Source organism: Trachemys scripta, chromosome 1 (assembly GCF_013100865.1).
Source record: "Trachemys scripta elegans isolate TJP31775 chromosome 1, CAS_Tse_1.0, whole genome shotgun sequence".
In the NCBI taxonomy this organism is placed as follows: Eukaryota; Metazoa; Chordata; order Testudines; family Emydidae; genus Trachemys; species Trachemys scripta.
The window spans coordinates 309,868,573-309,881,447 of record NC_048298.1 but is presented as its reverse complement, the minus strand read 5'-3'; the positions used below and the strand labels follow the sequence as shown (position 1 = coordinate 309,881,447).

Sequence of the window (12,875 nt, the reverse complement as noted above, 5' to 3'; positions counted from 1 at the left end):
CCCCCCCCCCCCCCCCCCCCCCCCCCCCCCCCCCCCGGCCCACCTCACACCCCCGCCTCCACTCCTGGCGTATCTCCCCGAGACCTGAGGTCTTTCCACCCCCAGCAGCCTCACACCTATCTCTCTCCCACCCTACCACTGGCTGGGCCTCCATCCCTGGCCATCTCACAGCCATCTCCACTTCTGGCCACCTCACATCTATCTCCCTGCCACCACCCCAGCCACTTCATATCCTCCTGTCCCTTCACATTCACCCACCCCCCCCTTCACATCCTCCCACCTCTTTCCCAGACCTGGGAGGCTCCCTGCATCCCCAGCTGCCTCACATCCTCCTGCTCAAAGCAGGACCAATTCCCGACTAAATCATCCCAGCCAGGGCTTTTTCAAGCCGGGCCTTAAAAACATCTAAGGATGGAGATTCCACCTTCTCCCTAGGTAATCCATTCCAGTGCTTCACTACCCTCCTAGTGAAATAGTGTTTCCTAATTTCCAACCTAAACCTCCCCCACTGCAACTTGAGACCATTGCTCCTTGTTCTGTCATCTGCTACCACGGAACACAGCCAAGCTCCATCCTCTTTGGAACCCCCCTTCAGGTAGTTGAAGGCTGCTATCAAATCCCCCCTCACTCTTCTCTTCTGCAGACTAAATAAAACCAGTTCCCTCAGCCTCTCCTCATAAGTCATGTTCCCTAGCTCCCTGATCATTTTCGTTATCTTCCGCTGTACTCTCTCCAATTTGTCCATATCCTTTCTGTAGTGAGGGGCCCAAAGCTGGATGCAATACTCCAGATGTGGCCTCACAAGTGCCAAATAGAGGGGAATAATCACTTCCCTCGATCTGCTGGAAATGGTCCTACTAATAAAGCCCAATATGCTGTTGGTCTTCTTGGCAATAAGGGCACACTGCTGATTCATATCCAGCTTCTCATCTACTGTAATCACCAGGTCCTTTTCTGCGGAACAGCTGCTTAGCCAGTCGGTCCCCAGCCTGTAGCAGTGCATGGGATTCTTTTGTCCTAAGTGCAGGACTCTGCATTTGTCCTTGTTGAACCTCATCAGATTTCTTTTGGCCCAATTCTCCAATTTATCTAGGTTGCTCTGGACCCTATCCCTACCCTCTAGTCCATCTACCTCTCCGCCGCAGCTTAATGTCACCTGCGAACTTGCTGAGGGTGCAACCATCCCATCATCCAGATCATTAATAGATGTTGAACAAAACTAGCCCCTGGGGCATGCCACTTGATACCAACTGCCAACTAGACATCGAGCTGTTGATCACTACGCATTGAGCCTGACAATCTAGCCAGCTTTCTATCCACTTTATAGTCCATTCATCCAATGCTTTTTTAACTTGTGGCAAGAATACTGTGGGAGACGGTATCAAAAGCTTTGCTAAAGTCCAGCTATATCACGTCCACTGCTTTCCCCATATCCATAGAGCTAGTTATCTCATCATAGAAGGCAATCAGGTTGGTCAGGCATGACTTGCCCTTGATGAATCCATGTTGACTGTTCCTGATCACCTTCCTCTCCTCCAAGTGCTTCAAAATGGTTTTACTTGAGGACCTGCTCCATGATTTTTCCAGGGACTGAGGTGAGGCTGACCGATCTGTAGTTCTCTGGTTCTCCTTCTTCCCTTTTTAAAAGATGGGCACTATATTTGCTTTTTTCCAATTGTCGGGACCTCTCTCTCAATCACCACGAGCTTTCAAAGTTAATGGCCAATGGCTCTACAATCACATCAGCCAATTCCCTCAGCACCCTTGGATGCATTAGATCTGGACCCAGGAACTTGTGCATGTCCAGCTTTTCTAAATAGTCCTTAACCTGTTCTTTCACCACTGAGGGCTGCTCACCTCCTCCCCATGCTGTGTTGTCCAGGACAGTAGTGTGGGAGCTGACCTTGTCTGTGAAGACCGAGGCAAAAAAAACATGAGTACTTCAGGTTTTTCCACATCATCTGTCACTAGGTTGTCTTCCCCATTCATTAAGGGTCCCACACTTTCCCTGACCTTTTTCTTGTTGCTAACAAACCTGTAGAAACCCTTCTTGTTACCCCTCACATCCCTTGCTAGATGCAACTCCAGTTGTGTTTTGGCCTTCCTGATTACACCCCTATGCTCGAGCAATATTTTTATATACTCCTCCCTAACCATTAATCCTGCGGGGCAAGCTGGGATCTGAGAATTAAGCTGGGTTTTTTCCCCTCCCATGACCATGGTCTCTAATAAAGCTTCTGCAGGTCAAACTAGACTCCCAGTTACACTGATGCAAATCCTTCCTTTCAGGAAGGTTACACAGGTAAAACTGAGAACAGATTTGCCCTTGCACTCGGAATTTAGTTCTGTTCATGCACAGAACCACAACAGAATTGAGCTCACGCTGCTGTAGTTGGGCTGGTTTGGAGGTTGGGAGCTTAGCAAGTAAAATGCGCTAAAAACCTATATTTGTTATTGGAGGAAGCAGAATGCATTCTGAATTCAAAACAAGGAGCAGATCCGATGCGTGTTCACTAGCCCACCACCACCAAAGCATATGGACACTGCTTAAAATAAAATAAAAAAATGTTTCTGGCTCTCTTTCTTCCTGGCCTATAGGACAAAGAGACTGATTTGTTTATTAGGTTTTCTAATGTATAGCATACATATGAAAACTTTATTGTGGGACTGCTAACTTGAAGAAATTACTTTTGCATTCTTATGGCACATAAGCACGTTCTATGCAAATCTAGGGTACCCACTATGACACATGAAAGATCACATTGTCTACTGGCCAAATGCTTGATGATAACACTTATACATGTACACAGCCATCGCATTCCTTGTTTTTCTAGTCTCTTTGATAGATAGAAATAGCTTATTGCTAGGGCCCTATCAAATTCATGGTCCATTTTGGTCAATTTCATGGTCATAGGATTTAAAAAATAATAAATTTCATGATTTCAGCTATTTAAAGCTGAAATGTATCGGTGTTGTATTTGTAGGGGTCCTGAGTTGGGGGGCGGGGGAGAGCAGGGTCGCAGTACTGCTACCTTTACTTCTGCTCTGCTGCTGACGGCGGTGCTGCCTGAAGAGCCGGGCAGCTGGAGAGCAGCGACTGCTGGCCGGGAGTCCAGCTCTGAAGGCAGAGCAGCCTCCAGCAGCAGCACAGAAGTAAGGATGACATGGTGTGGTATTGCCACCCTTACCTCTGCGCTGCTGCCTGCAGAACTGGGCCCTCAGTCAGCCGCCATCACTCTCCGGCCGCCCAGCTCTGAAGGCAGCAGCGAAGAAGTAAGGATGGCATGGATATGATATTATCATTCTTCAGCGCTGCTGCTGCTGGCAGGGTGCTGCCTTCCGCGCTGGGCACCTGGCCAACAGCCGCTGTTCTCCAGCCACCCAGCTCTGAAGGCAGCGCCTAAGTGAGGATGGCAATATCATGACCCTCCCCTAAAATAACCTTGTGCCCCCCCCCCCCCCGCAACTCCCTTTTAGGTCAGGATCCCCAATTTGAGAAACGCTGGTCTCCTCCTGTGAAAACGTATAGTATAGAGTAAAAGCACACGCAAGACCAGATTTCATGGTCCATGATGCGATTTTCGTGGCCGTGAATTTGGTAGGACCCTATTTATTGCTCAAGTTCACTGGCAACAGGAACCTAGGGTGGTGCAACTTTATTTGTAGCCTCAGGTTACAGGAAAAGGTCAGTCAAAGGTTGAATTTTAGGACTCTCTTTTAGCTTGCATACACCTCTGTTCTAATGCATTCTTTGTTTTGAGTCTTCCTTGTTTAAGTCAGTATGAGAAAATTATTACTGATCAATCTGATACTAGGCAGCATCTGGTTTTACAATTTCTACAAATTCTTTTAGACTTGTGCCTGTTTTTTTTTTTTAAAGTAGTGTACAAATATTAAACATGAAATCTCAAAGGATAAAATGTAAGTTTTGTTTATCAAATCAAAACAATTGCAAAGTGAGAGGCTGTTTGAAAGAGTATTTGTCAGGTCTTGCTTTATCTGAACAAACTGTTTTTCTGATCCAGCTAGTATTAAGTGGTGTGTTAGAGTTTCTTTCTAGTAATTCTTAATTTCTGTTTATTACATATTAAATATGGTAATGAGCTTAGCATAATGCTAAATATGAGGCAGAGTATTTAAATGCCAGGAAATTCCAAGTTATACTGTGTTTTCTAATTTCATTCTTTTTCTAAATCTAAATTTCTAAATCTTTTTTAAAAACAGGTCTTTCTTAAACCGAAGACCAATGAAAACATGTTCGTGGTTTTTAAAAAAACATTCCAATAGTAAAAATTGCCTTCAAACAAATATTCCCTGCAGTTTTTGTAATCTAAACATTGCTTCATTAAGAACTTCAAACAAAAATTGACAATAAAATAAAAGTGAAATTGTTTAAAGACTAAATGCATTTTCATTGCCTAAATTCAGGAGATAAAAAGTAAACAAACAGCATAAATAGTGAAACATAACTTGGATTTTCATAGTTGTTTAAATAATCTGCGATATTGTGGTATTCATACAGACACTCCCTGGGTTATGTAAACCCGACTTACACAAATCCAAACTTAAGGAAAAAGTTCCGTAAGCTAGAAAGGTTTTTTTTTTTTTTTTTTTTTTTTTTTTTTTTTTTGGCGTAATGGTCGGGTATATGTTCCCGACTTACGCAAAATTCAAGTTACGCAAGGCGTTCTGGAATGGAACACTTGCATAAGTCGGGGAGCGTCTGTATTAATAGCAAGAAGTTTGTTTACATGTGACTTAAATTGACAATGTCTTTTCAAAGTTTTTCTACTGCAATGTTATGATTGCTACATTGCACTTCCTGTATATTTTACAATAAGTATTAGGAACATAGGAATTGCCATAGTGGACTAGGCCAGAAGTCCATATAGTCCAGTATTATGTCTCTGAACAGTGATCATTCAGAGAAGAGTGCAAGAAACTCTGTGGTGGACAATTATGGAATAACATGGCCATAAGGGGAGTAGAGTTTAGAAAATAATTGATTTTTGTTGCTAGCTTCCATTATTTAGTGGTTGGTTTATGCTCAGAAGCATGAGAGTTATATCATTTTTTAAAACCTATGTAATATAATTGAACTTTCGCATTATCCATATAAATGCCTAACCTGTAAGAGATCGTAGCTTGAACATATTGAGGGAAAGCTCGGAGAAAAGAGTTTTGCATTTCATTCTGAAAGTGGTTGGTTCTGTGATCATTCCTGAGGGAGTGAGTTCCATAATCTAATCAGACTTTTGTAAGTTCTGCCTCCTCTATTGGTTGAAGATTTCATTATTATAGTACAATGTAGTTGTCATGGCAGCTCATGATCATAGAGGGAGAGACAGAGACTATGTCTTGGGAAGCTAGGGCCAACAATATGGAGGGCTTTGAATATCAGGACAGAGACCATGAATTGGATGCTGTATTTATCAGGAGCCAGTGCAGAGTGGAGCACTAAGGTGATGTGTTCATCAGTGACTCATGTTACCTAATAGAAAGCTGCTGAATGGCCTGGTTAAATTGTCAGAATCCAACAAAATGTGTTTTAATACACCCATATGTAAGGTTATACAGCTGGGAAAAAGGAATGCAAATTATTTCTACAGGATTGGAGAAGCTGTTGGAAAGCAGTGACTCAGAGAAGGTCGTAGGTATCATTGCGAATAATTGCCTCAACATGATCTCTCTGTGTAATGCTGTGGCAAAAAGAATGTATGCAATCCTTGGATGTATAAAAAGTGGACTATTAAGTAGAAATAAGGAAGTGTTCTTGCCTCTGTACTTAGCATTGCTAATATATAATAATAAATGGAGATATACCTATCTCATAGAGCTGGAAGGGACTGTGAAAGGTCATTGAGTCCAGCTCCCTGCCTTCACTAGCAGGACCAAGTACTGATTTTGCCCCAGATCCCTAAGTGGTCCCTTCAAGGATTGAACTCACAACCCTGGGTTTAGCAGGCCAATGCTCAAATCACTGAGCTATCCCTCCCCCCTAAGATCGCTACTATTATATTGTCTAATTTTGGTGTCCACACTTCAAGAAGGATGTGGAAATATGGGACAAAGTTCAAAGGAAGGCCATAAAAATGATCCAGGGGCTGGAAAAGAAGTCTGATGGTTTGAGGTGTAAGGAACTCAACTTCAAAGCTGAGCATTTTTTTTTGTTATTGAATATTTAATTTGTTGGAAAATGCATTTGTGAGAGGCACCAAAACTTTGTGAATTTGGGTCAAATTCAGCAATTTGTTTTTGCCCCCAAAAACCTTGAATTTTTTTCAGAAATGTCAAAACAAAACATTTTAGCAGTTTCTAAACTACCCATTTCAATATATATTTTTTAAAATATCAACATTTTCAAAACATTTTGTTTGACCCAACCAAAATTTTTCTACTTTTTTGTTTTGCGAGAAAAACATAATTCAGTTTCAATTTGAAATGAATATGTGGCTCATGAAGGCCAGGTCAGTGTTAATAGGCTGGAACACAATATTCTGGCTATTCACAGAGGAAGATGGGCATTTTTTCCTGCCATGACTACTTGGGCATCCTGTGGTACTGAGTCCAAAAGGACCCAGAGGCTGCAAATTTAACAGTCTGGCGGTAGATGCTCTTGATGGAGGGGGATGTTATAGAGGAGGAAAGTTTTTTCAAAATGGTTCCCTTTTCCTGCCAGCACTACCTTAGTCTTGCCTTGGTTGAGCTTTAAATGGCTTCTGATTTTGGGCTGAGCGCTGAGAGATGGAGCTATTTGTGTCATCCAAAAGAGCTGTAGAGTTAGGTGTCATCTGTTCACTGTCGATGCTTTGATCTGTGTTGTCTGCCCAGCTCTCACTTCTCTATATGTCAGGGCAGAAGTCAGAGAGTATGTCTATGGAACAAAGAGAAACTCACAGCTGGCCCATGCTAGCCGACTTGGGCTATGGGGCCAGGGCCAGTGCAAGGATGTTTCGCGCCCTAGGCGAAAGTTCCATCTTGTGTCCTCCCCGAGCCCTGCGGCAGCTCCCAGCCCCCCCCCCCCCCCCCGAGGGTCCCCCCCCCCTGCGGCAGCTCCCCACCTCCCCCCCTGCCCTGAAGCGTCCTCCCTGCGGCAGCTCCCCACCCCCCTCCGCCCTGAGGTGTCCCCCGCGGCAGCTCCCCACCCCCATCAGCCCAGGGAGCCATGCAGCAGCTCCCCACCCCAGCTCACCTCTGCTCCGCCCCCTCCCTGAGCCCTGCAGCAGCTCCCCCCGCCCACCCTGAGGTGCCTCCCCCACGGCAGCTTCCCACCCACCCCCTCCGCCTTGAGGCGCCTCCCCGTGGCAGCTCCCCCCTGCCCGGGAAGCCATGCAGCAGCCTGAGCTCTGAGACCCTCCCGCCTGCAGGGCTCCAGCCTGTGCCAGAAGTCTATACAACAATGAGACAGCCGTGCAGCCCAAGCCCCGTGAGCCAGAGTCAGCTGGCAGGGCTAGCCGCAGGTTTTTTTTTTTTGCTGTGTAAAACCCACAATCATATGAGGTGGCCCTCGTTGTTGTCAATTGTTCCATAACAACTACTTGTGAGAATGTTTTACGTTCTTGTAATGAGACTATTTCTGATTCTACTTGTCTTGTTCTGGATGGCCCACAAGACCAATTCAGGTGCTGGTGATCCTCTCTGTGAATAAAACATAAATTTTAAAAATACCTATGCATGTAAGACAGGATGACCACAATTATGAACTGAAAGCAACTAAAATATCAAAACACTTCAGGTAACATTTTTTAAAAAGACTTAAAATTGAAGCTAGAATCCCACTTTGCATTACATTTCTCATCTTTTAAGCAGGTTGGCTAGCTACAGTAGTAAGGCAGTTTATTTCATAATTAGAATACTGATTGTCTTTACTTCCATTTACAGATGCAAATTATTTATCTGCTGCTAAGCTGAACCATGAGTCTTGTGCTACATGAGCTGCTTGTTTGCTGCCGTCAACTTGAAAATGACAAAATTACAGAGCGAAGGGTAATTAAAATCCTTTTTTTGTATGTAAAAGAGTGGAGTGGATGCATAATAAATAACCTTTTTCCTGAAATACATTTTCAGAAAGAAGTTGAAAAATTCAAACGTCTCATCCGTGATTCTGAAACAATTAACCAACTGGATCGTAATTCTGACTCTAAACAAGGAAAACAACTGAACTGGGATGCTGTATTTAGGTATCATTTTTGTCTAAATTGTCATCTTTCTCACTATACAAAACAGCACTGTTTTGTTTCATAGATTATCAGGTCAACACCAATATTTTTCCTAGATCTGCAGATTGTATTCAGAATCTTATCTGTCTGTCTGTAAATAAGAAATGTCTTAAAAGATTATTTTAAATTTACATATTTTTAAAGATAGTCACAAAAAGTGAAATGGCTCAGTGTAACAGTTACCAGTTGCAGAGGATACTAAGGCCTAGTCACACCATGCTTCAATGCTAGCGGAAACTTGACTAAATAAGGTTGATTGCTAGTGTAGTTATTGTTAGTCACCTGTTCAGATTTTATCTTACAATAAGTACTAACTTTACATTACTTTTTTCTAATAAATATTTTCAGTTTGTGTCCAGCTTTCAATTTGTAGTTCTTTGAACATATATATATATATAGAGGGAGAGAGTATGGATTATACATACGATGTAGATATCTTATTAGAAGCCTATGTTTTTAATCAGTCCTTTGAACTAGGGTAGCTGAATTGTGGCTCATGGGCCAAAGGAGTCATACTGTATGGTCTGTGGAGGCTCTCATATTTAATATGGAATCTGTTCTTACTCCTGAGGGAATTTTGCACCAAAAAATTAAAAATTCTGTGCCAGAAAAATAAAAAGTCTGTGCACAATATTTTAAAATTCTGCAATTTTTTTTTGTCAGTAAATAAATGTGGAGGCTCCAGCATGGCAATGGGGAGCACTGGCCTCTGGCTGCACGGAGTTGGGAGATCACCATGCAGCCCCCACCCCAGGACATGGACTTGGCAATGAGGCTGCACAAGCAGGGCTGGCCCTCGGCTTTTTTGCCTCCTCAGGCAAAAAAAACCTCCGGCCGCCCCTCCCCCACCCCACCAGCGCGGCTGGGGAGGGCGGCCGGAGCCCCGGGGGGAGGGCGGCCGGAGCCCCGGGGGGAGGGCGGAGTGCCCGGCCGGGGCTCCGCTCTCCCCGGCGGCCAGAGCCCTGGGAGGAGGGCAGAGTGCCCAGCCAGGGCTCCGCTCTTCCCGGTGGCCAGAGCGTTGGGGGGAGGGCGGCGAGCCCTGGCCGGGGCTCCGCTCTCCCCGGCGGCTGGGGGGAGGGCGCCAGGCGGGAGGGCAGCCGGAGCCCTGGGAGGAGGGCGGAGTGCCCGGCTGGGACTCCGCTCTCCCTGGCGGCCAGAGCGCCCGGCCAGGGCTCTGCTCTCCCTGGCGGCCGGAGCCGGAGCACCGCACCGCGCCGCCCCCCTCCAGGTGCCGCTCCAAGCACAAGCTTGGTGGGCTGGTGCCTGGAGCCAGCCCTGTGCACAAGGCAAGGGCCGGGCTGCCCCAGAAACACCCTGGGGCTCTACCTCTCTGCACCAGGTGTGGGCAGGCAGGCTTAGCTTGGCAGGATCCAAGTGTAGAGGAGCTTATTGGGGGTGGGATCCAAATGTGGGGTAAAAAAGTTCTGCGTGGGGCAATCTGGGTGTGTGCAGCTCAGTGGAGGGTCTGGGAGCAGGGAGGATCTAGATGCCCAGGGGCTCCTTGGGAGGGTTCTGTGTGCAGGGGCAATGGGACTCTGCAGGAGGGTCTAGGTGAAGGTAGTTGGGACCCAGCAGGGTGTCTGGGTGTGGGGGGATGGGGCTCAGTGGGGGAGTCCGGGTGCTGGGGAGCGGGGCTTGGTATGGTGGAGGACTGGGTGCATATGGTTGGGGCTCAGTGGGGTGGGGGTCCAGGTGCAGACTGCTCATCAGAATGGTCCAGGTGCCAAGAGGGTGGGGCTTGTCAGGGTGCGGGTTTGAGTGTGGGGAGCTCAACAGGGGGTGGTCTGGGTGAAGGGGTTGGGCTTTGGGGGGGGGAGGCGGGGGCGGGGGGGGGCAGCCTAGGTGGGGGTGGTCTGGATGCACAGGGATTGGGTGTTTGGGAGAGTAGCTCCCATACAGTGACCCCTCCACCCGCGGCTGAGGAGTGTTGGGGGCAGGAAGCGGGGGGTGGGAGAGGGAGGGAGAGGGTGCAGAGCCGGGGGAGATTTCTAGGGGTAAGTCTGCCTTGGCCTGCCACTCTATGCAAGGGAAGTGCGCTTCTCCCCCATCTCCAGCCCAGCTGGGGCTAGCAGCTGAGCCCAGCATAGGGTAGGAGCCACCAGCCGGGTCGTCCCCAGCCCTGGTTGGGGCTGGAGCTTGCCGGCACAGAGCTCAGCGGGGGTGTATCGGGGGATCTGGATGCAGGGGGGTTGGGTGGACGGGGAGTGGGTCTGACCAGGCACTGGCAGGGGATACCCAGCCACCTGTGATTTACCTCTCCACTGGCTGCTCCTGGTGCCTGAAACTATGCGCCCATGCTGCTGGGAAGGGGCACATGACCACTCTTGTGGCTTCCTTTTGCTTCCCTGTCAGAAAATCATTTTTCTGCTGGGAAGCAAATAAATTTGTGGGGGACATGAATTCTGCACGTGCACAGTGGTGCAGAATTCCCCTAGGACTACTGTTCTATATATTCTGCGGGTTGCATCTTAATCTTCCATTGAGAGGAAAATGGAGCATAGCATGATGTGCTTGTTGTTATATATAAGTTGCACTTCCATGTTAAAAATCAGTGTCTGAAGTCTGCTTCTATACATACATACATCTAAACTATACATTTAAACTAAGCTTCAGGTGTATTTCTACCATGTAATATAACAATCAAAAAGATTTTTATATTATTATCTTTTGTTACTTTTGCTATAACTAACACAAAAAGGGTTTATGCTAGAAGAAAACAAAGATGCAGATACTAAACCAAGTAAATATTGCAGATCAGAAAATCAGTGATGTGATTATGAAAAACTTGAACATATACTTGTAGTACATCTAATACAAACTAATAGTTTATTTACACTACATATTCACTCTGTTATATGAGACTGTTCTCAGAACAGTACATGATTAGCCCCATCTTTCCCCCTCCATTAAAATTAATGGAAGTCATGCATCTTTTTCAAGGAATAATTTTAAAATACTCAATCAAAAACATGCTGTGGAGTCTGATATGAAGCTCATTTATTTAGAAAGAATTCAAGTTTTCTTCATTATGAACAATAAATAGTACTTTTTAATATTCTGTGCTATAGTAATTATACATATTTGTTGTAACATGAATAATAGATGCATATCAGTATAATTTTCCTTTTAATCACTTACTTTATGCTCAGCACTAAACAAATTTTAGAAGAAGATAGACTTCTTACCCCAGATAACTTAAAATCTAAATAGATAAAATAATTCAGACACAAAATGTACTAGATAATCAGTTCTTGTCACTATCTGCTAGCTATTTCCATTAGATTTACACCAGTAATATATACCTGTGTTTATTAATTGTTTCAGAACCAACATTGCTAAACTGGTGCCTGGATTTTAAGTTTCCACAAACAATGTTTACCCATTTTATTTTAATCAATAGCCTGGTTCTGACAAATACCCATTTTGCATTTTTGAAGGTTTCTGCAGAAATACATCCTGAAAGAAACTGACAGTATCAGATTGGCAAAACCAAATGTATCTGCCTCAACACAAGCTTCCAGGCAGAAAAAGATGCAAGAGATCAACGGTTTGGTCAAATACTTCATTAGATGTGCTAATAAAAGTTAGTAATTTATATATCCACATATAATTATAGATCTTTTACTGCTTTACTGTCAGTTTCAACTGTTTACTCTGAACCCGGTGTGACACGCTATTTTAAAATATTCAAGGACCATGGTTATAAATTAGTGCTTATTTTTCTTTAATGTCCCAGTGAACCTTTTTCATTGGTGTTAGAAATTATAGATTTGTACTAGTTCATCTCCGGGGCAGTATAGAATTGTTTCTTCACCTGCAGTGTAATTGTAGTGTTTTGTATAGTCTACTTGTTTACTGAGCACTTACAGTGTGGACTGTGCTTGTACAAAGCATAGAGGAAAACATGATTTGAGGCAGAATTTTCAAGTGATAAGGTTTCTGCCAATTTTCTTGGGAAGCTATTCAATAACCCAAGTACCCTCACCAGCAGACAGGTTTTGCTGACAGCCTGAATTGTCTTTTTATGAATTCTATCCCATTTCTCCTAGTTATACCTGTGGACAGTCCTAGACAATTCCTCATCTTTCAAATACCTCTAAAAGGGTCTGTTGACCACTTAATTATCATCTAACAAAATGATGTAGTTCTGTTCATCTTTCCTCATCAGTTAAGCTCTCCAAAGTAAAGTATTTGTCTCACACTGTCTATAGTCCCTCCAATTCGTTTACATCTTTCTCGTATTGAGAAGCCCAAAACTGAACCCAGTATTCAAATACAGACTCACCAGAGCCTTGTAGATGGGGACTATCACTTCTCTGCAGCCCAAAATCACATTTAGCTTTTTGCTGCCAGGTTGCATTGGAAGCTCATCCACTTTGGTTGCATCATCATCCTTATGTTTCTTTCAGCATAACTGCTCTCCAAGTTTCTTCCCTCCATTAAACGTTGAGACTCCTATATGTGTTAGCACAGTGGTTCTCAACCAGGGATCTGAGACCCCCTAGGGGGCCGCAAGCAGGTTTCAAGGGGGCTGCAAAAATAAACCAGAGAGCAGGGCCAGCGTTAAGAGTCACTGGGGCCCAGGAAAAAAGCCAGAGCCTGAGCCCCACTGTGCAGGGCTGAAGCCCGAACCCTGCCACATGGAGCTTTAGCCAA

General features: G+C 44.9%; 1 protein-coding gene across 2 annotated transcripts in view; it reads left to right on the top strand.

The window, feature by feature from the left end:
• Window positions 1-12,875, top strand: part of ATM (ATM serine/threonine kinase) — a 113,632-nt gene that overhangs the window by 927 nt on the left and 99,830 nt on the right. For both annotated transcript variants that reach the window (XM_034758832.1, XM_034758834.1), the window contains exons 2-4: window positions 7,882-7,986; window positions 8,068-8,180; window positions 11,657-11,802. In XM_034758832.1, the coding sequence (XP_034614723.1) occupies window positions 7,915-7,986; window positions 8,068-8,180; window positions 11,657-11,802 (331 nt within the window). In that variant the 5' untranslated portion in view covers window positions 7,882-7,914. The remainder of the gene's footprint in view (window positions 1-7,881; window positions 7,987-8,067; window positions 8,181-11,656; window positions 11,803-12,875) is intronic.